Raw genomic sequence first — 27,165 nt, forward strand, 5'->3', positions numbered from 1 at the left:
GCAATCAATCTGCAAAAAAAACGTTTTAGATTTGATTTTTTCAAATGCATTTTTGGATGTCGTATTATTATTATTACACAGTATTTATATAGCGCCGATATATTATGCAGCTCTGTACAAAGTCCATAGTCATGTCACTAGGGGCTCACAATCTAATGTAATATATTTTTATAGCACCAACAGGTTACACAAGCTTGTCACCTATGGAGGCAACTTTAATATATCCAGCTCATTATTAGTTTCGTACTGCCGTTTATGTCCTAAATGCATTGATAATATTTTTTTTTCTTATATTGTATCCTTTTCTTTAGATGGTCAATCACCCCTATCATGTACCCAGCTTCCTTCTGGTTTGAGGTGCCCAGCACAGCCTATGTTTTCCTCATTGTCATTAACCTTTTCATTGGTATCACTGCCACAGTGGCAACCTTCCTGCTTCAGCTCTTCGAACATGACAAGGTAAGTGACCCCCACGGAGCCTGATTAATAAAGAAAACTGTTTGTACTATACTTGCCATTGATCCACCTTACAATCAGATAGCATAATCTCCATTGGAGAATCACATTTAAGGTTCAGGTGCTGCAGCAATGACTCATTTGGGCTCTCAGCTTATTTTATATAGAAAATGCAGCAGGAAATGAGGGACCTTGACATGGGGTGTCAACAAACCAGGAACTCCAAGGAGGTGTCCTTCTATTGAAGTTGACCTACTAGAAAGTAGTGGGTGATCTTGCCCTTTATATATAAATTTTTTTAAGTGAATCATTTTATTAAGTCAGTTTTGAGAGTGTTTTTCCTTTCAAAATATAAGCATGCTAAAAGCCACAAATGTGTCAATAAATAAGACTGGCTTTGCAGGTTTCATTACATAAAAAATGTTTTAACAGGTGTTTCTCTCTGTCAGTTGCGTAACTATATTACATATGAACTCAAAAATGGATAATAGCACAGGAAACAGGATGTCAGGGGAGTTTGTGGAATGCAGAAATAAGATGGTTTATGGTCTCACAGCAGAAATTACTTTTATGGCACCTATTTGTCACAAATAATTTCACAAATGTGTAGTGTAAAAGTACCTTTTGAGGAGAACATAAAATACACCAGTGAAATCCCTATCGTTCTATCTGCAACAGTAATGATAAGAATGCATGTATGTTTAGCGTTCAAAAAACAATATTATAATTCATTAGAAAATAAAGTGGCTTATATATTTTTTCCTTCCAGGTATTCTTTGGCCAGGACAATTTTTTTTTTGTAGTAGATTTGGATAAATATATGGTAATGTGATTTAGATACATGTTAATAGAAATGCTATAGAGTTAACATGCTTAAAAAAAAAACCCTTCCCTTTAAAGCTGCATTAATTACCCCATGTACAACTGACACAGGGAGGGACTGTGCAGGCATATGTTTTCTGTGCAAATAACCAGTTGTGAACATATGTATCCAAAATAACTTTGTTAAATACTTTGGGCATGTGTCATGTGTAGTATGCACAGCTTCTTATTGTCAAATTTTCAACTGTGTTTACTGACATTTCCATCGGTCAAAATGAATTACATTTTTAAGGATAGACAATACCTGCTTTGGTTGGTGGGTTAGTAGATTTATATTTTGTTCAAAGATGTGCTTCAGTTAACATCACCACTGTTTCAATTATCTGCAGATCAAACCAATATACAAAAAAAGTGGAGGCCAAAAGTAACCATGAATCTTTAAAAACAACAAAGAAATACAAATGTTTCAAACAGTGCACAGTGTCAAAAGTTTTACCAGACAGGCTGCTGGCAAATGTTTAAAGTACTGTACTGGTGTAAACAGTGGCATTTCTGTCTCAGATTGTTCAGAATTCATGAAGTTAAATGAGGTGAATATGCTATAATATAAAGGGCACATGGTTAAAGGGCACCAGGACAAATAGTCTCTGTTTCTGTGCAGTTTTACCATGTCACCTGTAAATCCGGTTGTTAAAAAACCTAATTATGTAGGGATAAAATGTACCGTATTTTTCGGACCATAAGACGCACTGGACCATAAGACGCACCAGTTTTTTAGAGAGGGAAATGAAGAAAAAAAAGATTCTGAAACAAATAGTGTCCTAAAATATTTTATGTGCATTAAAAACCAACATCACAGTCATAAACACATGTAATAAACCCTGTAAAGTAAACAGCAGCATTTAGAACCATTATTAACAAAGTCAGCAAAGACAAAATTACTGTAAAACACAATAACGAGAGACTTCAGTAATAAAACAGGAGAAAAGGCAGAGGGAGGACGGGACAGCAGCTGGGAAGGATACATTTTGATACATTTGGACCATAAGACGCAGGGACTTTTTCCCCCCACTTCTGGGGGGAAAAAAGTGCGTCTTATGGTCCGAAAAATACGGTAAGTACTTAACACTGAATGCATCAGAGCAGTGAATTCTCTCACTTCCCCAACATGAATCCATCAAAGGTTTATTCGCTTACTGTGTGCATTAAAAAATGTCTGGTTATGTGCTATCCTAAAGAAACCCTATAATGAGTTCTGACTTTAGTTGCTGCAAATTTGAAACCGGAGACACCCAGGTAACTGGGATTTGAGGGTCAACAATGGCTACCTACATGATAAATTTAGTTTAGGTTTTTTTGTGATTTTTTTTTTTATTAAAAAGAAAAAGTTTTAACATTTTTCATAGAGAAAATCAAAGAAAAAAAAACAGAACACATATAAAACACAAAAATAGCAAAGTGCAGAATTAATCAACATAATTGGAAGTCAACTATAATAAAACAGGTATCTTAAAAACAGTGCAAAATAGCATATACTTGTAAACCCACTTGGTAGGCACTTGGGAAACCTGTATAAATAAAAATAGACAAAAGAAAGAGGTTCCAGCTCAGAAATTTGTTAAAATGTTAATTATATATTGATACATTTTGGCTTCATACATAATTACATTGCATACATAGCTTTTCATATACCCAGTCTAGTTCCACTGTCACAAGACTGGGATATATATGCTAAACAAGTAAATTCCAACCAGGTTTGTTATATGAACGTATTCATCTTAAACCAACCCAACTTGTTCCGCTCTGGAGTATTAGTATAAGATATGTACGATCTACATATAAATTTAAAAAGAAAATAAAAATAAAACAAAAACACAATATTGTGTATGCTTCATAACAATCAAAGTGAGGGTAAATATAGTACATATTATATCATCATGGTTATTACTAAATGTTTGATTGAATAAATATGCAGATTATAGTATCACAGTATAGTAACACATAGTATCACATGTAATGTTGTTACATAGTAAAGTATATATAGTATAGTTTCATATGATGATATTATTGTATTATGTTATATGTACTCTAAAAAGTTAACGAAAAAAACATAAATTTTATGAACTTTGTTGGGGAATATATAAAATATAGATGAGTAAATATTGTCCAAACAGAAGAATAGGGTGCCAAATTGGCTTACTTACATTTGGACAGTTGATAATAGTTGTTAGCAATGATCGCCTTAGTTTAAGGAAGTGAATAAAGTATTGTCAGCAGGGATTGAATTCTGAAGAATGAAATATAATATGAAGTTACATAAATGGAAAGTATATGATGATTATCCTATTGTCCACTATTTATTGTGTCAATACATACCAGTTAGATGCAGTTGAAAGTGTAAAAATGAGGGTAAGGCCATTTAGGCTTCACTATCCATCACTTAGGGTAATATCTAGGGGGTAGTGCTCATCTATGTTGGGTATAGTATTGCTGTAGCTGTTTAGTAGTGCTTCCAAACCTGGAAGGGTCGATGTGTTTATCATTGTATTAAAAAAATATTCTAAATTTTATCAAGCCAATTGGAGGTGTAAAAAATGTTTTGGAAGAGTTCCTACCTAGTCCAGGTGAGCGTTGGTCCTAACGAGGAGGTGTGTGTCATAGGAGAGTTCTGTCCTGCTGCATATGCTGAAGACTTCAGTCACGCTGAAGGCGTGTGGAAGTCCGCCTCCAGGTTTGTAAGCACTACTAAACAGCTACAGCTATACTGTACCTAACACAGATGAGCACTACCCCCTGGATATTATTCAGTGATAGATAGTGAAGCCTAAATTTTGTTACCCTCATTTTTTTTCCCAAAAAAGTTTGTTTTCCAAATATATATTACAAACATATGGTAAAATAAACATCAACAAGAAGGGAAAGGAAACCTAGTATAAGGGGGTCATTAAAAAAAATTATCATTTCTTAACCTCCTTAGCGGTCTAATGCCGTCCAAATTTTCATGCAAAAAGTGGTACAATTTTTTGCCTGGAAATTTATTATTTATTGTAGGCTGTAATTCTTAGGCCTAACTCATTGATATCTATTAAATTTTAATAATACACTTTAAATACCAAAACACAAATATCTGTTAAAAAAATAAAACAAATATTTAAACATGTAATGTACCTGTGTAGTCGCATATATAATATATATATAATATAATTATATATATATAGTAACTGTCCAAACTAGCCAGGATTTCCATATTCAAATAAAACTCGAGAACTAATAACTATTCATTGTTATCTATAACATAATCATTCTTCAAATCTTTTAGGTCCCCTTACTCTATAACAGAATTATATCAAGTAACCAGGGGTGGCATAATTAACATGACTGAAACAAAGAAAAAACATTTGAGCATTTGAACCACGGAAGAGAAAAAAAAAAGGGGGGGGTGGGAAGGTATTTGGGGATACCAACTGGGTGAGGAAGAGTATGGATTGGGTTCCACCCCTAAAGATTACACATTGCCAAATTTAATCCATGGGTCCCATGTCCTATAAAATTTACTCAGGTTATTCTAAAGGGTACATGTCTATTTATCATTAGTCATTTTCCAATTAATTTTATGTTTAGTAAAAGCAAAAGGAATATTATAAGCTTTCCAATAACATGCAATTGTGATGCAGACTGCTACTTAACCAGTCTGGTGGACTGTCTTGGAACTGATTCCTCTAGCTGCGAAAATCAGGCACTTTCCACTCGTTTTGGGAGTTTAACTTGAGTGACTGTATATATGAGATTATAAATTTGAATCCAGAATCTCTGAACTCGAGGGCAGCGCCACCAAACATGGTACAGGGTTCCCATCCAACCGCAGCTTCTATAGCGTAAGCTTACCCTCATTTTTACACTTTTAATTGCATCTAACTGGTATGTATTGACACAATAAATAGTCAACATATAACATATAATATAATCATCATATACTCTCCATTTATGTAACTTCATATTATATTTCATTCTTCAGCATTCAATACTTTATTTATGTTCTTAAACTAAGGTGTTCATATCTAACAGCTACTTACTTTTTAGAGTACATATAACCTAATGCAATAATATCACCATAATTCAATAATATCACTATATTATACTTTACTATATATACTATACTATGTAAGAACATTACATGTGATACTATGGCCCTGATTCATCAAGCAAAATCGGAAGCTCGCGCATTCGTATTCGCGATCCAAAATCGGAAGCTGTCGTGCTATTCAACAACTGAATGAGCTCACTGCCGGAGCCGCACATCCCCGGCAGTTTTACACCAGTGAGCTTGCATTAAAAGTCACTGTTCCCCTAAAAAAGCATTCTTTCTAATGGCACACATATTACCCTTAGCCCTATAAAAAATTGTTTGTGCTGTTCAAATGTTTAAAACATCTATATGCGCTAAGAAAAAAGCATATTTTAAAATCACTTATTTCTTTCCTGTTGGGCAAGAATTAACTGAGTTGAGCTCCTCTACATAGGCGCCTATCTAAAGGCGTACGATGCCTGATCGGAGGACCGGCCTCGGGGAAAATCTTGCGACTTTCAGCGGGCGAAGGCTCGGCTTTGCCATCGGACTAGATTTTCCCACAAAAGAATTATTTGTAAAGCTAAAAGCAGCACAATTGTCATATTTGTTTGATGCGCATAGTTGTGCACCAAACTTCAGGAACATGTAGCTCATAGTCGTGCGCCACAGCGGACCTGCTACGTGCGCTTGAACTGTTTTAACTTTTGCACAGTCCTCATTAAGGTAAGTTTGTATTTTTTTGTGTATTTTGCATGTTTTGCTTCATATGCACTCATGTATGTATAGACATGAGTGCACATAAAAGCCAAACCTGTTTGTATTCAGTTAGATATACATATACATATACATAGAAAAGAGAAATTAGAAGAAGAAATAGGAAAAGAGTGGTTTTTGGACCATATTGCTTCACATTGAAAAGATTGCCTATTTCTTCCAATGATTTTGGATATCATGGGCTTGGTTACAAGCAACATTCATGGAGGATATTGCTTTTGATTAAAAGAAGGAATCCACCTTTATGTGCTTCCACTACCAAGGGGAGTAAGTCAATTATATATAGTGGGCCAACATCTAAAATCCCATTCAAATCTGCAAAAACACCCTGAAGATATGGAAAAGTGAGAAAATGTTTGGCACAAAGGGGATTTGGCCTTGGAACTTTGATATACTAGTACTATTTGTTTTGTGTAAACACCTAAATAATGCATACACTCCAGTATTTATGAGCATTAAGTTAAGCAATAACACAACATCTGTTTATTTCTAAGAGTGCAAGACCCTACTTGTGAGCTTGGCAATCAATGTGCTTTGATGTTGTGCTTAGCAACCTGGACCTCCTTCCATTACCATCAGGTGTGTTAGAATGAGTACTAATTCTACTAGATTGATCGGGGCAGGGTTCTCTCCTCCTGTATCACTGTCTGTATTAGTCTGTCATTTGCAATCCCAATTTAATGTACAGCGCTGCGTATTATGTTGGCGCTATATAAATCCTGTTTATTAATAATAATAATAATAATAATATTAATAATAAATGAGTATGCAACTCCGCTAGACAACTAGGACAATGACAACAAACCTATAACATAACTACAAATGAACACAGGAGTTGTGTGGGGACAAATCAACAGTGCAAATGTCAGGCTATAAAAAAACAAACAAACAAACAAAAAGTTTGGTGTGGAAACCATGCAGACATTTGTGCTCAATACTTGTGGAAAAAATGACAACACAATGCTGAAGAATTGCTAAACTACAGAAACTGGCATTACCAACCAGGCACAAAAAAATTGCAGCAACAGATGAAGCTAACAATCATGAGGATTACAAAAAAATCACATCAATGCATAACATCCAAGCAAACTTACCCACTAACCCCCCCCCCCCCACACACACACACACAAACAAACCAGTCCAGTTAAAATAGTACTAATTTTAAATGCATATGTATTGCATAAGTGTATGCACAAGTGAAATCACTAAATGTTCCCTAATACATGTATTATAACATGTTTGCCTATAATTCCTTAATCTATAATCATTTCTCTAAAGTCAAATTGGAACGGAATTTTTATGAGGTCACAAATGTTTGTTCACATATTTTTTTACACTAATACTATTATGTGATGACATATTTGAAAGTGCCACTTAGTATATATCCAGCTTGATAGAAATGAGTTTGCAGTGTTGCAACCAAAAGAAAAAGTAACAAGAAGTGCAACAAATGTAACTATAAATGAAGCAAGTTTGTGATGGAGTAGCATGTAACATAAAAAAGTAACACTTACAAAAAATCAAGCATTAAAGATTCAAACTGACCTGTAAAATGACTGGAGAACACAGAACAGCGCACAGGTGTGAGCTAATCAATTGCTATCACCTCATCGTTGAGGTTAACATCTCCTGAATTACGCAGCTCAAAATTAATAGCCTTATTTGGCGTATTCGCGATCTTTGCGGGGAAACCAGCAGGCGAATTCACTAGAACTCGGGCCCGACTCGCGATAATAGACTTCGCTGTCCGACGCGTAAATACGCGTGTCGAGCGTACGCGCAATTCATTGATGAATTAGGGCCTATGTGTTACTATATTTTACTATGTGATGCTAAATCCTGCAAATTTAATTAAATAAAACATTTAGCATTAACCATGATGATATAACATGTACAATATTTAACCTCACTGTGATTGTTATGAAGCATATACATTGTCTTTTTGTTTTCTTTTTATTTTCTTTTTGAATGTATATGTATACCGTACATATCTTACACTGAGGAATCCCCGTGGGGCGAGACAAATATGGTCTTAAAACAAACTTGGTAATATTTACTTGTCTAACATATTTATCCCAGTCTTGTGACGGTGGAACTGGACTGGGTATATGAAAACCTATGTATGTAATGTAATTATGTATAAAGCCAAAATGTATCAATACATAATTAACACTTTCACACATTTTTGAGCTGGAACCTCTTTCTTTTGTCTCTTACCAAATATACCTTTGAATATTTAAAGAGGTAACTCCTTATATGTATACGAGGGAATTTATCTACTTAACATCCTTATACTTGAGAAACCTGTGCAAAACCCAGGGAGGAGGGAGAATTGGTGGCTAGGAGGGGTAAAAATGAGGAGGGTAAATGGAGGGGTAAGGGGCAACAAGAGTAGGACCCAGGTAGTTTAGATTTTTTTTAAGCAAACATATGGGTTTACGTGCCATTCCAATTCGATTTGTGCATGGAGGGGACAATGAGACAGCCTAAATTTAGTAAAGCACCAACTTCATTAACACTAAGCCATCACTTATTTTAGTGTTCAAATGCTACAGCTACTGCCGCTTAACATTTGGATAATGGATGGAGCTAAAGCATGGGATAAGTACAGTTTTATATTGAATAGGTCAGAAATCAAGGTCCTGTAAAAAGCTTGGTTCTGGGACCTGGGAGGTATCAAAGGCATTCATTTAAAAACTAATAAAGGTATATGAATTCACCACATTTTTTATATATATATACTTTGGGTAGTTGTGATGAAACTGAACCCACAGCCCTAATTTCCCTTTTTGGAACAGTGGCAATATTAGTTTTTTTGTGTAGGTAAGTAACCTACTTACACGTTTACTAAACCTATTTTTCATGTCGCTGAATGTGTCTACATCCCATTCCATTCTTTCTGCTGGCATTAGCATACTATTGAAATAAATTATTGCAATCCTGTATTTTCTTTGATCAGGATTTGAAACTGGTGAACAGTTATCTGAAGAGCTGTTTTCTTATCTTTCCAAATTACAACCTTGGACACGGGCTGATGGAAATGGCCTACAATGAATATATCAATGAATACTATGCCAAGATAGGTAAGGAGGAGTTTGGAGAAAGCTTTTTACATATCTAGAATAAAATAAAGAGAATGAGACAATTCTGTCCAATGTAATCCAGATACTAATTCTTTCCAACTTCCTAATAAATGTTATTTTGTTCTTTATTGCTGTCAGGTCAGTTTGATAAGATGAAATCTCCATTTGAATGGGACATAGTCACCCGAGGCTTGGTGGCCATGACCATCGAAGGATTTGTTGGTTTCTTCATTACCATTATGTGTCAGTACAACTTTTTACGCAAACCACAGTAAGTATCACACCACCAAGTTCACTGGTTATAAAGTGCTAACCATTAAGCCTTCAGAGAAAAAAATGTTATCACCATCCTTCAGAAATTACCTCTCTGCCTTAAGCTTGCTTTCCATTTTGTTACTTCTAAAAGCTTCTTACTGACTTAGAGGGACAGTTCTGTTTTATATCCAGTAAGCTTTGTTCAAACTCCTATCAAAAGCTTTAGTAGAACTATTGTCAAAGCAAAAGTAATCAGTAAATGTATATAATCCCTGGTTATGTCTACTTTATAAATTTACCTGTAATGCTGAAGTGCAGGCAACCTTATAGGACTACAAGTACCTATACCGGTCTTTAATAGTATTCCTGAAGCCTATTTAGATCCTGGGCCAATACTTTATTTGGAGCCTTGATTTCTGCTTTGTCATATTAAGACCACCTCACTTGAAACAAACCCCACCCCTGTCATTGAACTGCCAAAGGTCAGAGCCTCTGCTGCATTCTGAATTTCTGGTAGTTGACAACTGAAGAGCAAGTGCGGGATGTAGCACAAGTAAAAAAAAAAGTTTGGGCTCTGTTAATATTCTTGGCTGCAAACATATATTATGAAGAGAACTCTAAATCAAGCAGTTACACACCCATCTCAACAGTTTTATATCTAAATACATTTACCAAACTACTCCATGGTAATATAATAATAAAATATTTATATTTATATTATTATATAAGCCAAAACTGATTATATTTTTTTACAGACGTCTTCCCATCTCCAGCAAACCAATTGAAGATGATGATATAGATGTGGCAAATGAGAGACAGAGAGTTTTAAGAGGAGGGGCTGACAATGACATGTTGAAGATAGAGAATCTAACAAAGGTAGTAATTTGGAATATTTTTAGGTGGTCAAATTATACGTATTGTTTTTTATATAAAACCAGTAAAAGAAAACACTGTTCTTGTCATGCAACAATAGCAAAAGGAACAAGAGCAGAAGTATTGGCATCTTATGATGACTTTCCTTGCTGCCTCCTGCCATTACTATACATAGAGAGCACAGTAACATCAGCTATTAGACGGGGAATGCAAAGTAGCACTCTCACAGCAGACAGATTGCAAAGAAAAGTGAGGCAAACCCCCCAAAATTTTTTAAATATGTTAATAGTAAAACGATCAGATCTGAGCATGTAGGACCTTTAAAGGATGTCTCTGGTTAGTTACTGGGGATAAAAAAGGTGTATTTATTAATAGCTACTAATTAGCTCTGTGTACACAAAGGAAAATGGCAGAGCTCAAGTCCAAATTGCTAATAGCAATGTCACTGCCCTAAATGAGCCACATTGGCTCAAAATTGATATGATTGATAAACAGTTGGGAAAAATTAAGGTTGACACAGCACCAGGACCTGATGGATTACATCCATGTATAATCAAAGAGCTTAGCTCAGTTATTTCAAAGCCATTGTTTCTAACTTTTAGAGACTCTTTAATCACTGGCATAGTACCAATAGATTGGCGTAAGGCCAATGTGGTTCCTATCTTCAAAATGGAAGCAAAGTCATTACCAAGTAACTACAGACCGGTAAGTTTAACTTCTATTGTTGGAAAGGTCCTAGAGAGTTTGATAAAGAACCACATAGATGAGTTTCTGATAGAAAATAATATTATAAGTGATAGTCAGCATGGATTCAAGAAAGACCAAAGTTGTCAAACAAATCTACTCTCTTTTTATGAGGAAGTTAGTAAACAGGTAGACAGTGGAGTAGCAATTGGTATAGTGTACTTGGACTTTGCTGAAGCATTTGACACAGTACATAAAGGGCGTAGAGTGTATTTGTGTTTACCTGTTCAAAATATGAAATACAGTGAATTAACATCTATTTTTTAACAGAAATCTATTGTACTAGATGTGTATTCTCTAGACACAGTATTCCTGCTGATAATATACAAAGCATCTACATATTAAGTGAACAAAGAAAACAAATAAATTCAAAATAGTATACTCTAAGAATTCAAATGTCTGTTACCCGACGTGTTTCTTGGCTTATTCAGGGGACAAAGAGACTTCTGCCCTGATTTATCAAGCTAGCTTGCTGCGCGTGAATACGCGCTGATATACGAGGCGTATTTCGGAGTCCTAGCCGGAGCAGAGTGCTAGTACACTCGCCTTCACTTGCCAGCCAGATTCCTGCTTTGATAAATGAGCAATTGGGGTCGAGAATACGCCAATTAAGGCCATTATTTTGCACCTGAGCAATTTAGCAGGATCTGTTAAGCTCTGTCAATAGTGAGGTCATAGCAATTAATAGCGCACACCTGCTCCCTGTTCTATGCGCATCTACAGTCCATTACAGATCAATTTGAATCTTTAATGCTTCTTCTTCTTTTGGGTAAGTGCTACCTTTTTATGTTACATTATACTCATTCACAAAATTGATTCATTTATTGTTACATTTGTTGCACTGTTTTGATACTTTTTTATTTGCTTGCAACAGTGCAAACTATTTTAGATCAAGCTGTTTATATACTAATTAGCACTTTATAATATGTCATCACACAATAGTATGAATGTAAAAAAAATGTCACCAAACATTTGTGATCTGATTTAAATTTCATTCTGATTTGGCTTTAAATAAATAAAATATTTGAAAAAAGGATTGTTGCCAAAGATGGTATAATACATGTATCAAGGAAGTGATTTCACTTGTGTGTGTATGTCAAAATACATTTAAATGGATATAAATACATATGCATTTTCATTTTTACCATTTTACTGGACTTGTTTGTGAGGGAAGGGGGGTGATTAACCCCCCAACCGCTAAGCCCGTAATTTCTCGCACTAAATATTTTTGCTCTTTTGGATAACCCCGTATTTTTTCGCCTACACTAAAATCCCCACTTACCTGGTAAAACAAAAAATTTCATGAAAACCTGTGACGCTTTTGGAACAGAAATCTAGAAATCAGTGTAACGCTCAGGTGGTTAATCAAGTAAGTTTGCTTGGATGGTCTGCATTGATGTGACTTTGTAATCCTCATTATTGTTAGTTTCATCTTTTAAAGCAATGTTTTTGTGTCTGGTTTGTAATTATGGTTTCTGTTAGCAATTCTTTGGCAATGTTTTGTCATTATTTCGGCAATGTTTTGTATTGAGTACAAATGTCTGCATGGTTTCCATTCCAAACTGCTACTTGAACCCCCTTGTTGCCTTTGTCCCATTCTCAAAGTCACATTGTCACATATTGGTATTTGAATGTATTATGTACAAATTCCTTTTATGAATAAATTGTCATGGTTTTTTCCTTTTTTTTTTATTTTAATAGTCATTTTCACTCATGTTGATTTGCTGCCACACAACTCCTCTGTTCATTTGTAGTAGTGTTATAGGTTGCTGCCTGATTGCCTTAGCCCTATTGTATACAAGCAGACTTCCACTTGCTGTCCAAACAGGGTGTCAATTAGCTGTCCAGGTGAGTTGCATACTCATTCTAATCCACCTGATGGTGATGGAAGGAGGTCCAGGTTGCCAAGCACAACATCAAACCACATCAAACCACATTGATTGCTAAGCTCACAAGCAGGGTCAAGCACTCTTAGAAATGAACAGATGTTCTGTTGTTGCTCAACTTAATTTTGCCCATTAAATACTGGATTATAGGCATTTAATAAGGTGTTTACATAAAACAAATAGTACTAGTATCTAAAACTTCTAGGAACAAAATTGTGCCACTTTGTGCCAAACACTGCCATTTTGTGCCAAACATATTTTCTTGCTTTTCCAGCCTTTCAGGTTATTTATGGCGGTTTGAGTGGCATTTTAGAGCTTGGCCCATTATGTATTGACTTTCTTACCTCAGCTTGATAGTGGAAGCACATAAAGGTAGATTCCTCCTTTGTCCAGAAGCAATATTATCCATGAATGTTTGTTTCTTGGAGCCAGGCCCATGACATCAGAAATCATAGAAAGAAATAGGCAATCTTTTAAATTTGAAGCATGCTAACCCCCCTAGCGGTATTCCCGAGTGTGACTCGGGGTGGAAAAAATTGCAAAAAGCAGTAACCCCGAATCACACTCGGGGTACCTTTGAGGGTCCCCCTTACCTTATCCCCGCGCTCCAGCGGTGATCTCACGATCCCGCTGTGATGGCAGGGTGCTTCTCCGTCGGGGGTCGTGGCCGGGCTGGAAATTCAAAAGCAGATTACGGAGTAAACCGCCTGGGTCCCCACCACCCCGATGCACGCATCTGCAGTTAGATGCGATGCACCATGCAGGATTTCTACTTGAATGAACTGCAGATGCGATCACCAATAGTAAATCCAGAGTGTGATACCAGCGGAGATTTCCCGCTGGCAGCACCCCTTGAATCTACTGCTGTCCTGCTCGCATCTCCTGGAGGCTGATCTCCGGGTGATGCGAGCAGGAGAGTGAGCAGCGGGGACATCCCCTACTCCCGGAGGCTGATCAGCCTCCGGGAGTAGTGATAAAAAAAAAATTTTTTTGATAAATTACATTGTTGTGGTCTAATATTTCATTATTTTTTATAATAATGATTTATAATTATGTATTATTTTATAATTTATGATTCTAATGTAATAAATAAATATAATAATTATACCCGGGAGTTAATCCTAAGAATTACAAAAAAAATAGGATCACTTTTTGCATCAAAAAATGACAGAATTAGAACGCTAGGGGGGTTAAGCAATATGCCCAAAAAATCCTCTTTGCCTAAATCTTCCTATAATTTATTTTTTATATGTGTATATATATATATATGCATGTATGTACATACATAAGTGCACATGAAGCAAAACAATATACACAAAAAAATAAAAAATTAACAGAATGAGGATCCTTCTCTGGAAAATTGGCCGGCACATTTTTCAATTGATAGAACACCGTTCACGTGCAAATATCGGTTACGCCTTGGCACACAACAATGCACATTACACTCCTAGGGTTTTGCGCACAACTTTGCACATCAAACAACTGACTTTTAATAAGCCAATTGTGCTGTTTTTGGCCTTTCAAACAAACTACAACATTTTTCAAAAAACTTTATTCAAAATAAACCCATTTGCTAAAAGGTCACATTAAAATATAGAGACCACACACACACACACCACTAAATTTTACATGCAAAATAAAATACATTAAAAAACACATGTAAACCCACACTTTCATATAAAGCCAAATTAGTTACAAATGTCCCAACAAATATTGCATTCAAAAAATACTCAATAAACCATTATGCAATTTTGACCTATCAAGAATAGAAAACTGGATTAGAAAATATATATGCAGGACAAACATTTAAAGGCGGTAATAAAGACATAATGTTGAAATGAAACATGGCCACAAACACAATAACATAGCATTAACATTGGCTTCTTAATTACAAAATGGACATTGAAACATATAAAGTTTAAAAACAAAACCAGCTATTGTGCCAAATGGTAAGCAAAGTATGAAATGTAGCAACATAGATTAGTAGAACACAGCAAAGTCCAAGTATACTATACCAACTGCTACTTCACGGTCTACCTGTTTACTTACTTCCTCAAAAAAGGGTTTAAAGTATTTTGGGTGTGCTCAAAATCTTTTATCCCTTGATGCACATTTAAGTGTGTTAAAAAGTTACTATTCACCATTTATAGGACAGGAAAAAGGTCTTAAATAAGGCTATGATGATTTTCTTGTCTACGGTGTTGTTTCATTTTTTTTTTGCCTTTGATTGCAATCGGCCAATTGCCTTACGTTTTCTCAAAGGCATTCTTACAAGCCAGAAATTTGTAGAAAAAAGTCAAAAATAAAAGTATGTAAAAATATAAGCAAAAGGCACACTGTCACTGAGTAATACATACACACATACATACATACGAAGATACATACATGCTAATATACCACTGAGGTATACCACAGCGCTGTACAAAGATCAGCAGTGCTCTCACATGAGTCTGAGTCATACAGTATGCCTAGCAAGTTTGGTTTAAATGTCTCAATGCATTTCCTAGTGATGACATACATACACACATACATACATTCAAATATAGCACAGCGCTGTACAAAGATGACAGGTGCACTCATATAAGTCTCAGTCAAATGTAGTGGGCAGGCAGCAGCAGTATTAGCATGAGGAGGAGGCCCTGAGACAGAGTGTTGACAGCATTGTTAACTGCCATCTTGAGCTGGGTACGGGGCAGGCGGTGGCAGCAGCAACAGCTTGAGGCCATCATCCTTAATTGACAGTGTAGAAGGTGTAGCTATTGGGATGAATGAGATTCCCACTGTCCCTACAGTGGCGGTGGGCCCTCGAGACGTGTGGATGGCTGTGTTACTCCTCCTGCTCTTACTTCTGCCCACTGCCAAGTACCCAGCTGTAGATGCCAGACTAGACTCAAGCTCAACAGGGTCTTTTTTCCCCATTGATTCCGCCAAGCCCGTACCCTTTCATGTGGTTTCGCTACATAGTAGGTAGGGACAGATTGGAATCTTGTGCATCCATTCATGTCTTCAATAAATACAGCTTCTACACTGTCCATATAGGTGATGGCCTCAACCTCTAATGCCGTCCTTGCTCTGTCTCAGGGCCCACCGCCTCCTCCTCATTCTGTTACTGCTGCCGCCTGCCCAGTACCCAGCTGTAGATGTCAGTTACCAATGCTGTCCACGCTTCGTCTCAGAGCCCACCGCCTCCTCTTCCTGCTGTTTATGTTGCATGCCCCAGGCTTGATCAATATGAGGCATCAGGATTCAGGTATACTTCCGATGAGCCAGCTGATTCGAGTAGGTGGCATTTTTAACCCTGGAGCGCAGCTCAAAGTGTAAGTGGAAGTGCATGTCAATTCAATTGGTGAAAATTTTCCAGTGTGGCCCTGTAGAAATTCCCTTCTATGATGTCCCAGCGCACATTAGGAATTGGGTACTCTAGCACTTCACCAGCTTTGAATCCAACAGACATGGACATGTTGCATATCACCAGACATTTGGGGCTCAGCACCTCAGTGAGCTGAATAAACAGGTGGCCCAGGTTGGTTTCTCAAACTGGCTCCAAAAGGCCGCTGCTTCCTTGTACTGTATTGGTGCAGTCTTGAAATCTGCTGTACTCAGGTAGAGTGTTTCACTGTTAGCTAGATAGATAGATAGTACTGTGCTGCATATTACAAGCGTCCCCACTGAAGGAATGTGCTGCATACAAAACACACACAGCGCACTTGCATTTTTGGTGTAACCCCCCACCCCCAATATAAAAACTTACTATACAAATTTACACTTTGTGAAACATATTAGCTACATGCCCCACTCAAATTGCTGGCAGCAGCACGGGTAACTTTGGTGGCAGAAGGAGGAAAGGCAGTGGAGGAAGATCGAGTGGTTTGAGCTTGCTTCTTGGTCGGCAAAAACCCAAACAAACTTGAAACAAGCTGCATGAGCACACATTTAAAAAGCCACCACCCGGTAACCTGGCGAAACACCTGGTCAAAGCACAGACCTCTGTGCGACCACCTCCCCCCAAGAAGCAAGCTCAAACTGCTCGATCTTCTTCCTTCTGCCACCAAAGGTACCCGTGCTGCTGCCAGCAATTTGAGTGGGGCATGTAGCCGAGCATTACCTTTTTCAGGCTCCACCAGCGGTGAGCAGGAGCTCCAAAGCAGATCGGCTGCTGTTTGTCCCATTGTTAGCAGTGAAGACCAGGCATCATTGCCATCCCCCACAACTTCTACCCCATTGTCCAATCTTTCTGTGGTTAGCATTAGCAGCATCCAACCTTCCATCCCCCAGATGGTGGAGTGCAAGTGGAAATATGGCCCAAATGACCCCAAAACAAAGCTAATCAATGTGGCAATTGCACAGCTGATTGCGTTAGAGCTCCTCCCTTACCGGCTGGTGGACTCCAATGCGTTCCATTACGCATTCCTCTGCACGAACCCACAGTACAATATCCCTAAGTGACAGTATTTTGCAGAAAAATGTGTTCCTGCTTTGCATGAACACGTGCAGAGCAATGTGTCCATAGCCCTGCAGCACTCATTTTCTGGCAAGGTGCACCTGACAACCAACAGTTGGTCGAGCAAGCATGGAGTGGGAAGACATATTTCCTATACAGCTCACTCGTAACTTTGGTGGCAGCAGGGGAAGATGCAGCTGCAGAAAGGCCTGCATACCTACCTCCGCTCAAAGCACATTGCCATGCAATCTTCTCCTCAACCTCCACTTCCACCTCCTCCTTAGACTCCTGTGCCTCAACCTCTTACTCCAGGGACACTTTGCCGTGAAGACCCTGCACCTCCCATTCGGCAGCATCTGTTCACCACCAGCAACAACCTGCAGTTTGCTATTTCGGTGCACAATTCAGACAGTGCCACGCAGTCCTGAGGTTGCGAAGCCTTGGTTCCCTCAGCCACACGGCCGCAGCCATTCTAAGTGCCTTGTGGAAGCAGGAGGACATATGGCTAACTCCTAACAGGCAAGGTTGTGTGTGACAACGGGGCCAATCTGCTGGCAGCCCTGCGTTGTGGGGAACTCACACACGTACCTTGCCTGGCTCACGTCATGAACCTGATAGTACAGCGCTTCCTTAGGAATTACCCAGGCCTCCAGCCGCTGTTGTTGAAGGCCAGAAAGTTGTCAGCGCATTTCCACCGGTCGTACACAGCCAGTGCCAGATTGGTGGATTTACAGTGAAATCTCAACCTGCCACTGCACCCGTTCATTTGTGATGTGGCCACACGTTGGAATTGCACCTTTTACATGCTGCAGGAGCTGGCTGAACAACAGAAAGTGGTGGTGGATTACATGGAGTATGTTTGTTTCAGACGTATACCTACACTACCTTTTTTCAGCCCTGCGAAGTGGCTGCAAATTGAGGACGTGTGCACTGTGTTGTCACCTTTTGAAGAGGCCACCAGGAACATCAGCAGGAATTAGGCCTGTGTCCGTGACATCATCCCCATCATATGCCTGCTGGAACAGACGATGGTGGATCTCAAGCACGACACAGAGCAGACGCTGCATCAAGAGATGACGTTTCGAACATCATCTCAGACATGCGTGCCTACTAGGCATAGTGCACCACAAATTTAGGAAAAGGAGGAGGTGGAAGAGGATGAGGAGGACATTGCAGGCATAGGAGAAAGGGCAGAGGAGGATATTGAGGGTACATGGCATCCATCCACCCAAACACAAGGCGACATGTTCCGTGGATGGCAAGACCAGGCGGCGGAGGAGGACGACCCTGTGCTGCTGTTCGACCCACAGGAGTGTGGGTCCAGAATTACCTCAGCTGTGGGGAGTTTGAGCCACATGACAGCCTTCATGCAGGAGTGCATAGCCAAAGATCTGCGCATACAACACATAAAAACAAAGACGACTATTGGATTGCTACATTACTGGATCCACATTACAAGCCTGAGATTCAACAACTCATCTTGCCCCAATACAGGGGACCTAAAATGCAGCACTATCTACTACTAAGTGCTTGTAAGGGACTTGTGCTCAGCCTTTCCGGCTGCCAGCAGCAGCAGCAGGGATCCCTGTGGCAGTTCCACCAGCCATGGTAGCCAAACAACTGCCGTAGGCGGCATGGGTGGCAGCAGCGGTAGAGGTCGTCTAAGCCAAGCTATGCAGGCTTTTTTCAGCGGAAGCAAGCCGCCAGTCGTTCAGCATTTGCTAATGACACTCAGCAGCACTACTCAGTCATGGTTCAGGAATACCTGAGCTCTACATGGGACATCTGCAACCTGCAAAGCCAGGACCCACTGGGCTACTGGGTATCCAAGCTTGAGCAGTGACCGGAGCTGGCAGAACATGCCATTCAGATCCTTGCTTGCCCAGCCGCAAGTGTGTTATCTGAAAGAGTGTTCAGTGCAGTTGGGGTGAGTGACAGAGTGGGGTGCAGTTGTAGTGAGTGACAAGCCGATTCGGCTCTCCGCAGAAAATGTCTACCGAATCACTTTTATTAAAATTAATAAGGCTTGGATCGTCAATGACTTCAACACCCACCCCCTCTGCAGAGTGTACTGATTAGTTGTCAACTGCTGCACGGCCTGCTGATACATTGATGGGAAGAGCACGTTCACAGCCTTCAGCATCTTCTTCTACTCCTCCCCCTCGTGGCCCTCTACCTCTACTCTGTCTCTAACTTGCAAGGGAGCTGTGTAACTGGCTAATTTTTTTTTTACTGAGCACCTCCTTCAGGGCCCTCTGCCTTTATCTACTTTAAGGCCTATATCACTTGTAATGGAGCTGTGTGATTCATAATAAATATTTGTATTTTTAGTAGAGAAATACATAAAATTTTCTGTCCTTTTGGATAGATAGCAAGTGGTATCAAAAATAAATATCTGTATTTTTTACAGAAATTTTTCTGTTTATTTTCATAGATAGCAAGTGGTATGAGAATTAAATATCTGTATTTTTTTTACAGAAATACAGAAATTTTTATGGCTTTTTGATAGCAAGTGATATCAGAATTAAACATCTTTTTTTTTTTTTTTACAGAAATACAGAAATGTTTATTTATTTGGATAGATAGCAAGTGGTATCAAAAATAAATATCTGTATTTTTTACAGAAATTTTTCTGTTTATTTTCATAGATAGCAAGTGGTATGAGAATTAAATATCTGTATTTTTTTTACAGAAATACAGAAATTTTTATGGCTTTTTGATAGCAAGTGATATCAGAATTAAACATCTGTCTTTTTGAAGAGAAATACAGAGATTTTTTCTGGCTTTTTTGATAGATAGCAAGTGGTATCAGAATTAAATATCTGTTTTTTTTTTTTTTTTTTACAGAAATACAGAAATTTGTCTGTTTATTTTGATAGATTGCAAGTGGTATCAGAATAAATATCTGTATTTTTTTACAGAAATTCAGAAATCTATCTATCTGTCTATCAATGTATCTATCTATGTACCTTTGTAGCTATCTATCTAGCTAACAGTGAAACACTCTACCTATCTGAGTACAGTAGATTTCAGGACTGCACCAATACAGTACAATCCAACAATCTATCTGACTAATAGCAAATCTCTGTCAGAAGTGGTAAATGCAGGCACGCCCTGGACTTATATAGGCCAATGGCTGCCTGTGTGGCATGCAGTGACAGACAGCCAATCGGCTGCCTGCCACAACAAACATGGAGGGGAGTATCCCTGCTGTTATTGGAGGGCCCTAGGCATCATAGGAGAGGTCCCTAGGCATTGTGGGACAGTCGAATTCGGGGAGTCGAATCCAACAAATCTCGGGACGGGTCGACCCGAACTGGAACGGCCATATCCGGGTCAAACATTAGAACAACAACACTACTAGCACGTTTGGTTTAAATGTCTCTATGCGTTTCCGAGTGATGGTGGAACATAGCATGTTTGATTGAAATGTCTCCATGCCTTCCTTAGTGATCACCAAATATAGCTCTGACATTTAGGACAGTGCTGTACAGTGCTTGTGATAGCAAGTTTAGTTGAAATATGTTGATGCATTTCTGAGTGATGGTGGAACATATCAAGTTTAGATTAAATGTCTCCATGCGTTTCCTAGTGATGACATACACACATACATACATACATCCAAATATAGCTCTGACATATAGCACAGTGCTGTACAAAGATGACTGGTGCACTCACATGAGTCTCAGTCATATGTATAGCAAGTTTGGTTGAAATGTCGCCATGCGTTTTCCTAGTGATTACCAAATATAGCTCTGACATATAGCACAGCGCTGTACAAAGATCAGCGGGGCACTTCCATGAGTCTGAGTCATATGTCTATCACATTTGGTTGAAATGTCTCCATGCATTTTCAAGGGATGGTGGAACATACATACATACACACACACATACATACATCTGATTTTATATATATATAGATTTATGTAGCTCTGACATATATTATAGTGCTGTACAATTAAACACTGAGCTAGACCAATCAGTCTCTGTATAGATGAGCTGACAGTCTAATGTCCCCCCACAGTCACACACTATTATAATATACATTTATATACCTCTGACATATACCACAGCCCTGTACAAAGATCAGCAGTGTCATATGTCTAGCAAAACTGGTTTAAATATCTCTATGCGTTTCCGAGTGATAGTGGAACATAGCATGTTTGATTGAAATGTCTCCATGCGTTCCCTAGTGATCACCAAATATAGCTCTGACATTTAGCACAGTACTGTACAATGATCAGCGGTGCACTCACATGACTCTGAGTCATATGTCTAGCAAGTTTGGTTGAAATGTCTTGATGCATATCCGAGTGATGGTGGAACATATCAAGTTTGATTGAAATGTCTCCATGCGTTTCCTAGTGATGACATACACACATACATACATCCATCCAAATATACCTCTGACATATAGCACAGCGCTTTACAAAGATGACTGGTGCAATCACAGTAGTCTCAGTCATATGTATGGCAAGTTTGGTTGAAATGTCTCTATTCATTTTCGAGTGATTGTGGAACATACATACACACATACATACATAAATACATAGAATTTCATATATATAGACTAGGTGATTACCTGGCGTTGCCCGGGTATTTATTTTTTTGCAATCTTTTAATATACAGGAAATGGAATCAAATAAAGCAATAGTGTTAAATCAAAGACATTTTTTACAGGTTTTAAAAGTTTAAGTACAATATACAATTAAATTAAATTACAATGCACTTAAAGTAGTAGACTTTATGTGGATCATAGTGGAATCCATCTATTGCTAAGCTAAAATTTTGTGCAGTTCGTGATCATCTGTTGGACTGTTTCTGAAGCTCTAGATGTAGTAGCTCTTTCTCTCCTTTCCTGTAGTCGGGTCTCATGCTGTTGTACTGTCTCTGAAGCTCTGGATGTAGTAGCTCTTTCATTTCCTGTACTCGGGTCCCAAGTTGTTGTACTGTCTCTGAAGCTGTAGATGTAGTAGCTCTATCTCTGTTATCCTGTAGTCGGGCCTCATGCTGTTGTACTGTCTCTGAAGCTCTAGATGTAGTAGCTCTATCTCTCTTTTTCTGTAGTCGGGTCTCTTGCTGTTGTATTGTCTCTGAAGCTCTAGATGTTGTAGCTCTTTTTCTCATTTCCTGTAGTTGGGTGTCACGCTGTTGTACTGTCTCTGAAGATCTAGATGTAGTAGCTCTTTCTCTCATTTCCTGTTGTCTGGTCTCAAGCTGTTGTACTGTCTCTGAAGCTCTAGATGTAGTAGCTCTTTCCCTCATTTCCTGTACTCGGGTCTCAAGCTGTTGTACTGTCGCTGAAGCTCTAGATGTAGTAGCTCTATCCCTGTTATCCTGTAGTCGGGCCTCATGCTGTTGTACTGTCTCTGAAGCTCTAGATGTAGTAGCTCTATCTCTCTTATTCTGTAGTTGGGTCTCTTGCTGTTGTATTGTCTCTGAAGCTCTAGATGTATTAGCTCTTTCTCTCATTTCCTGTAGTTGGGTGTCGAGCTGTTGTACTGTCTCTGAAGCTCTAGATGTTCTAGCTCTTTCTCTCATTTTCTGTACTCGGGTCTCAAGCTTTTGTACTGTCGCTGAAGCTCTAGATGTAGTAGCTCTATCTCTGTTATCCTGTAGTTGGGCCTCATGCTGTTGTACTGTCTCTGAAGCTCCAGATGTACTAGCTCCTTCTCTCTTTTCCTGTAATCGTTGTCATGCTGTTGTACTTTCTCTGAAGTTCTAGATGTAGTACCGTGTTTCCCCGATGATAAGCCATCCCCATCAAATAAGCCACCCCCCCGATTTTTGCTCAAAACGTTAAAATAAGCCACCCCCCACAAATAAGACACCCACCGATACCTGCGCCTGCCCGAATCTCCCATTCGGGTGGTACGGTGGGTAACTCTGTGCTTCTGTGTGACTCCATCCGTGCTGGCTGCAGTGCAGAGCGAAACAAAAAGTGACTACAAAGGCCCGCGCACGCGCCCGTGCCTCTGTGCCAGGAAGGACAAGCAAGCTGCTGATCCCTGCCCTAACAGAGTCTGTTACCTGGCCGTAGAACCCAAAAAAAGTGAGTCAGTGAACAGCAGGGGACAATGAATGGCACATGAGTGATCAGAAGGGGACGATGAATGGCACAGAGTGATCAGAAGGGGACAATGATTGGCACATGAGTGATCAGAAGGGGACAATGAATGGCACAGATTTTTTCAACAATAAATGTGTACTGTAATCTTCTTCATGGAAAAATAAGACATCCCCTGAAAATAAGACCTAGGGCATATTTTGGCATTTCAAAAAATATAAGACAGTGCCTTATTATAGGGGAAACAGGGTACATGTAGAGCTTCAGAGACAATACAACAGCGTGAGACCCGACTACAGGATATAAGAGATAGAGCTACTACATCTAGAGCTGCTTTATTTTAATTGTTTGAGCAAAAATCGGGGGGTGGCTTATTTGATGGGCATGCCTTATCATCGGGGAAACACGGTAGTAGATCTTTCTCTCATTTTCTGTAGTCGGGTGTCATGCTGTTGTACTGTCTCTGAAGCTCTGGATGTAGTAGCTCTTTCTCTCATTTCCTGTACTTGGTGTCACACTGTTGTACTGTCTCTGAACTTCTAGATGTAGTAGCTCTATCTCTGTTATCCTGAAGTCTGGTGTCATGCTGTTGTACTGTCTCTGAAGCTCTTGATGTAGTAGCTCTATCTCTGTTATCTTGTTGTCGGATCTCACGCTGTTGTACTGTCTCTGTAGCTCTCTTGCGCAGTGTGGCAAGTCTTCTATTCCTGTCCTCGGGATTTTCTTGTCTACAGTGTTGTTTCATTTTTTGGCCTTTGATTGCACTCGGCCAATTGCCTTACGTTTTTTCTAAGGCATTATTGTTACAGGCCAGAAATTTGTAAAAGAGTCCCAAAAAAAAGTATGTAAGCAAAAGGCACACAGTCACTGAGCAATACATACATACATACAAATAAAGCTTTGACATATACCACAGTGCTTTACAAAGATCAGTAGTGCTCTCACAATAATCTGAGTCATATGACTAGCAAGTTTGGTTTAAATGTCTCGATGCAATTTCGATTGATGGTGGAACATAGCAAGTTTGGTTGAAATGTCTCTATGCGTTTCCTAGTGATCACCAAATATAGCTCTGACATATAGCACAGCACTGCACAAAGATCAGCGGTGCACTCACATGAGACTGAGTCATATGTCTAGTTTAGTTGAGGTGTGTCGGTGCGTTTCCTAGGGATGACATACACACATCCAAATAAAGCTGTGACATATAGCACAGCGCTGTACAAAGATGACTGGTGGACTCATATGAGTCTCAGTCATATGTATGGCAAGTTTGGTTGAAATGTCTCTATGCGTTTTCGAGTAATGGTGGAACATACACATATACATCCAATCTTGTATATATAGATTTATATAGCTCTGACCTATACCATAGTCCTGTACAATGAAACTCTGAGCTAGACCCATCAGTCTCTGTACAGAGGAGCTGACACTCTAATGTCCCTCCATAGTCACACACTAATATTATACATTTATATACCTCTGACATACCACAGTGCTGTACAAAGATCAGCGGTGTCATATGTCTAGCAGATTTGGTTATAATGTCATATTAATGTTTTAATATGCATTTCCAAGTAATGGTGAAACATAGCAGGTTTAGTAGAAATGTCTCCATGTGTTTCCTAGTGATTACCAAACATAGCTCTGACATATAGCACAGCGCTGCACAAAGATCAGTGGTACACTCACATGAGTCTGAGTCTTATGTCTAGCAAGTTTGGTTAAAACGTGCCGATGTGTTTCCGAGTGATGGTGGAACATAGCAAGTTTGGTTGAAATGTCTCCATGCATTTCCTAGTGATGACATACACACATCCAAATATAGCTCTGACATATAGACCCATCAGTCTCTGTACAGAGGAGCTGACACTCTAATGTTCCCCTACAGTCACACACTAATATTATACATTTATACACCTCTGACATATACCACAGCGCTGTACAAAGATCAGCGGTGTGATATTTGACTCAGTATCCCACAGACGAATAATATGTAAGTTAGGGTCAATAGGTTTAGAAAAGTCAATCTGTAAATGGATAGAGAACTGTCTTAAAGATCGCATCCAGAGAGTTGTAATTATTGATTCATACTCTGAATGGTCTAAGGTTAACCGTGGTGTACCCCAGGATTCAGTGTTGGGACCTTTACTGTTTATTATCTTTATAAATTATATAGAGTTTGGGATTAAAAGTACCATTTCTGTGTTTGCAGATGACGCCAAACTATGAAATGAAATTAGGTCCTTACAGGATGTCTATAATCTGCAAGCAGACCTAGATGTACTGTTTGATTGGGCAGCCAAGTGGCAAATGACATTTAATATAGGTAAATGTAAAAATATGCACTTGGGCGCTAACAACTAGGGATGAATGAGCGAGATTATTAAATTCGATCTCGTGGCGTATCAGTCTGTTCTCGCTTACCGAACATTTAAGCAAGAACGGCCTTGTGATTCTCCATGAGGTCGTGTTCTTGCCAAACAAACAAGGGGAAATGCCGGGGGACGCCCACTATTTCCATTGGGAATGGTGCGGCTGGGAGCGAATCATTTGATCAAGGCCCAGCAGCACCAATCAGCAGAGATCCCAGAATAAGTATATACAGGGAAGGAGGGAGTCATTCCATCTTGTGTTCTGTGTCAGAGAAAGAAGCAGGGAGAGAAGTGAATAGTGACTGACAGGTTAGAAGCCTTTGGTATATCTAGAAATATACAGATTGTGCAGTTTTTCTTGCTACCTCTTGCTTTTTATCCAAAAAGGCAAAAACATTTCTGTGCTACTCTACAAAAAGAGATATTTCAGTCTGATACCTACTTGCAATCAATCACATATCTATCACAAAAGTAATTGTGTATTGTGACAGGGCAGGTTAGGAGCCCTCTGTATATCTTGAAAAATACAGATTGTGCAGTTAAAGTGGCTACCTCTTGCTACTTTTCAAAAAAGGCAGAAACATTTCTGTCCTACTGTACAAAAAACACATATTTCAGTCTGATACCTTTTGCAAGCTATCCAAAAAGCCATACAAATTTCTGTATTTCCCTAAAAAAAAAATACAGACATTTAACTGTAATAGCACTGGCTATAAATCCACAAAGCCAGAAAGATTTATGTTTTTTTCCCCCCCAAAAAATACAGATATTTAACTGTGATAGCACTTGCTATATATATTCACAAAGCCAAAAAAAATTCTGTATTTCTGTATTTCAAAAAAATACAGATATTTCATTGTTTGATACCTCTTGCTATTTACCAAAGAAGACCGTTTGGTACAGGCGCATTTTTGCCAGAATAAGTAAAAGATGACTGGTAGACGCAGGGGAAGGCGTGGCATTGGGCGACCTGCCGCATCCGGCAGGGGGCATACTCACCAGGAGTCCGCCACTGTAGGACTGCAGCAGGAGTAAACTGTTGGAGACAGCAGCAAAAGTTGTCAAACAGGTCTGAAATGTGTGCGGAGCACCAGTACGCTAGTAGATTTACTGAGAAGGGCGGACTACAATCATACAGCCACGTCATGTGGAGAGTATTGTGGACTGGGTCACAGGGGCCTCAAGTGCAGCAGGCTCTTCTGCTTCTTCTACAGCAGGCTCTTCGTCTACAGCACAAGCAGCAGCAGCAGCAACCAGCAGAGCTGTGATAGGAGCAAAGACAGGAGTTAGCGTGGCTAATTTGCCTGTACCTCCCAATGA

The 27,165-nt window shown here is 39.0% G+C and overlaps 1 protein-coding gene across 5 annotated transcripts in view; it reads left to right on the forward strand.

The window, feature by feature from the left end:
- Positions 1-27,165, forward strand: part of ABCA2 (ATP binding cassette subfamily A member 2) — a 175,438-nt gene that overhangs the window by 115,941 nt on the left and 32,332 nt on the right. For all 5 annotated transcript variants that reach the window (XM_072431419.1, XM_072431420.1, XM_072431422.1 and 2 more), the window contains 4 exons: positions 312-459; positions 9,081-9,204; positions 9,343-9,475; positions 10,215-10,335. In XM_072431419.1, coding sequence (XP_072287520.1) covers positions 312-459; positions 9,081-9,204; positions 9,343-9,475; positions 10,215-10,335 — 526 coding nt within the window. The remainder of the gene's footprint in view (positions 1-311; positions 460-9,080; positions 9,205-9,342; positions 9,476-10,214; positions 10,336-27,165) is intronic.

The sequence above is a fragment of the Pyxicephalus adspersus genome, chromosome Z (genome assembly GCF_032062135.1).
Source record: "Pyxicephalus adspersus chromosome Z, UCB_Pads_2.0, whole genome shotgun sequence".
NCBI lineage: Eukaryota > Metazoa > Chordata > Amphibia > Anura > Pyxicephalidae > Pyxicephalus > Pyxicephalus adspersus.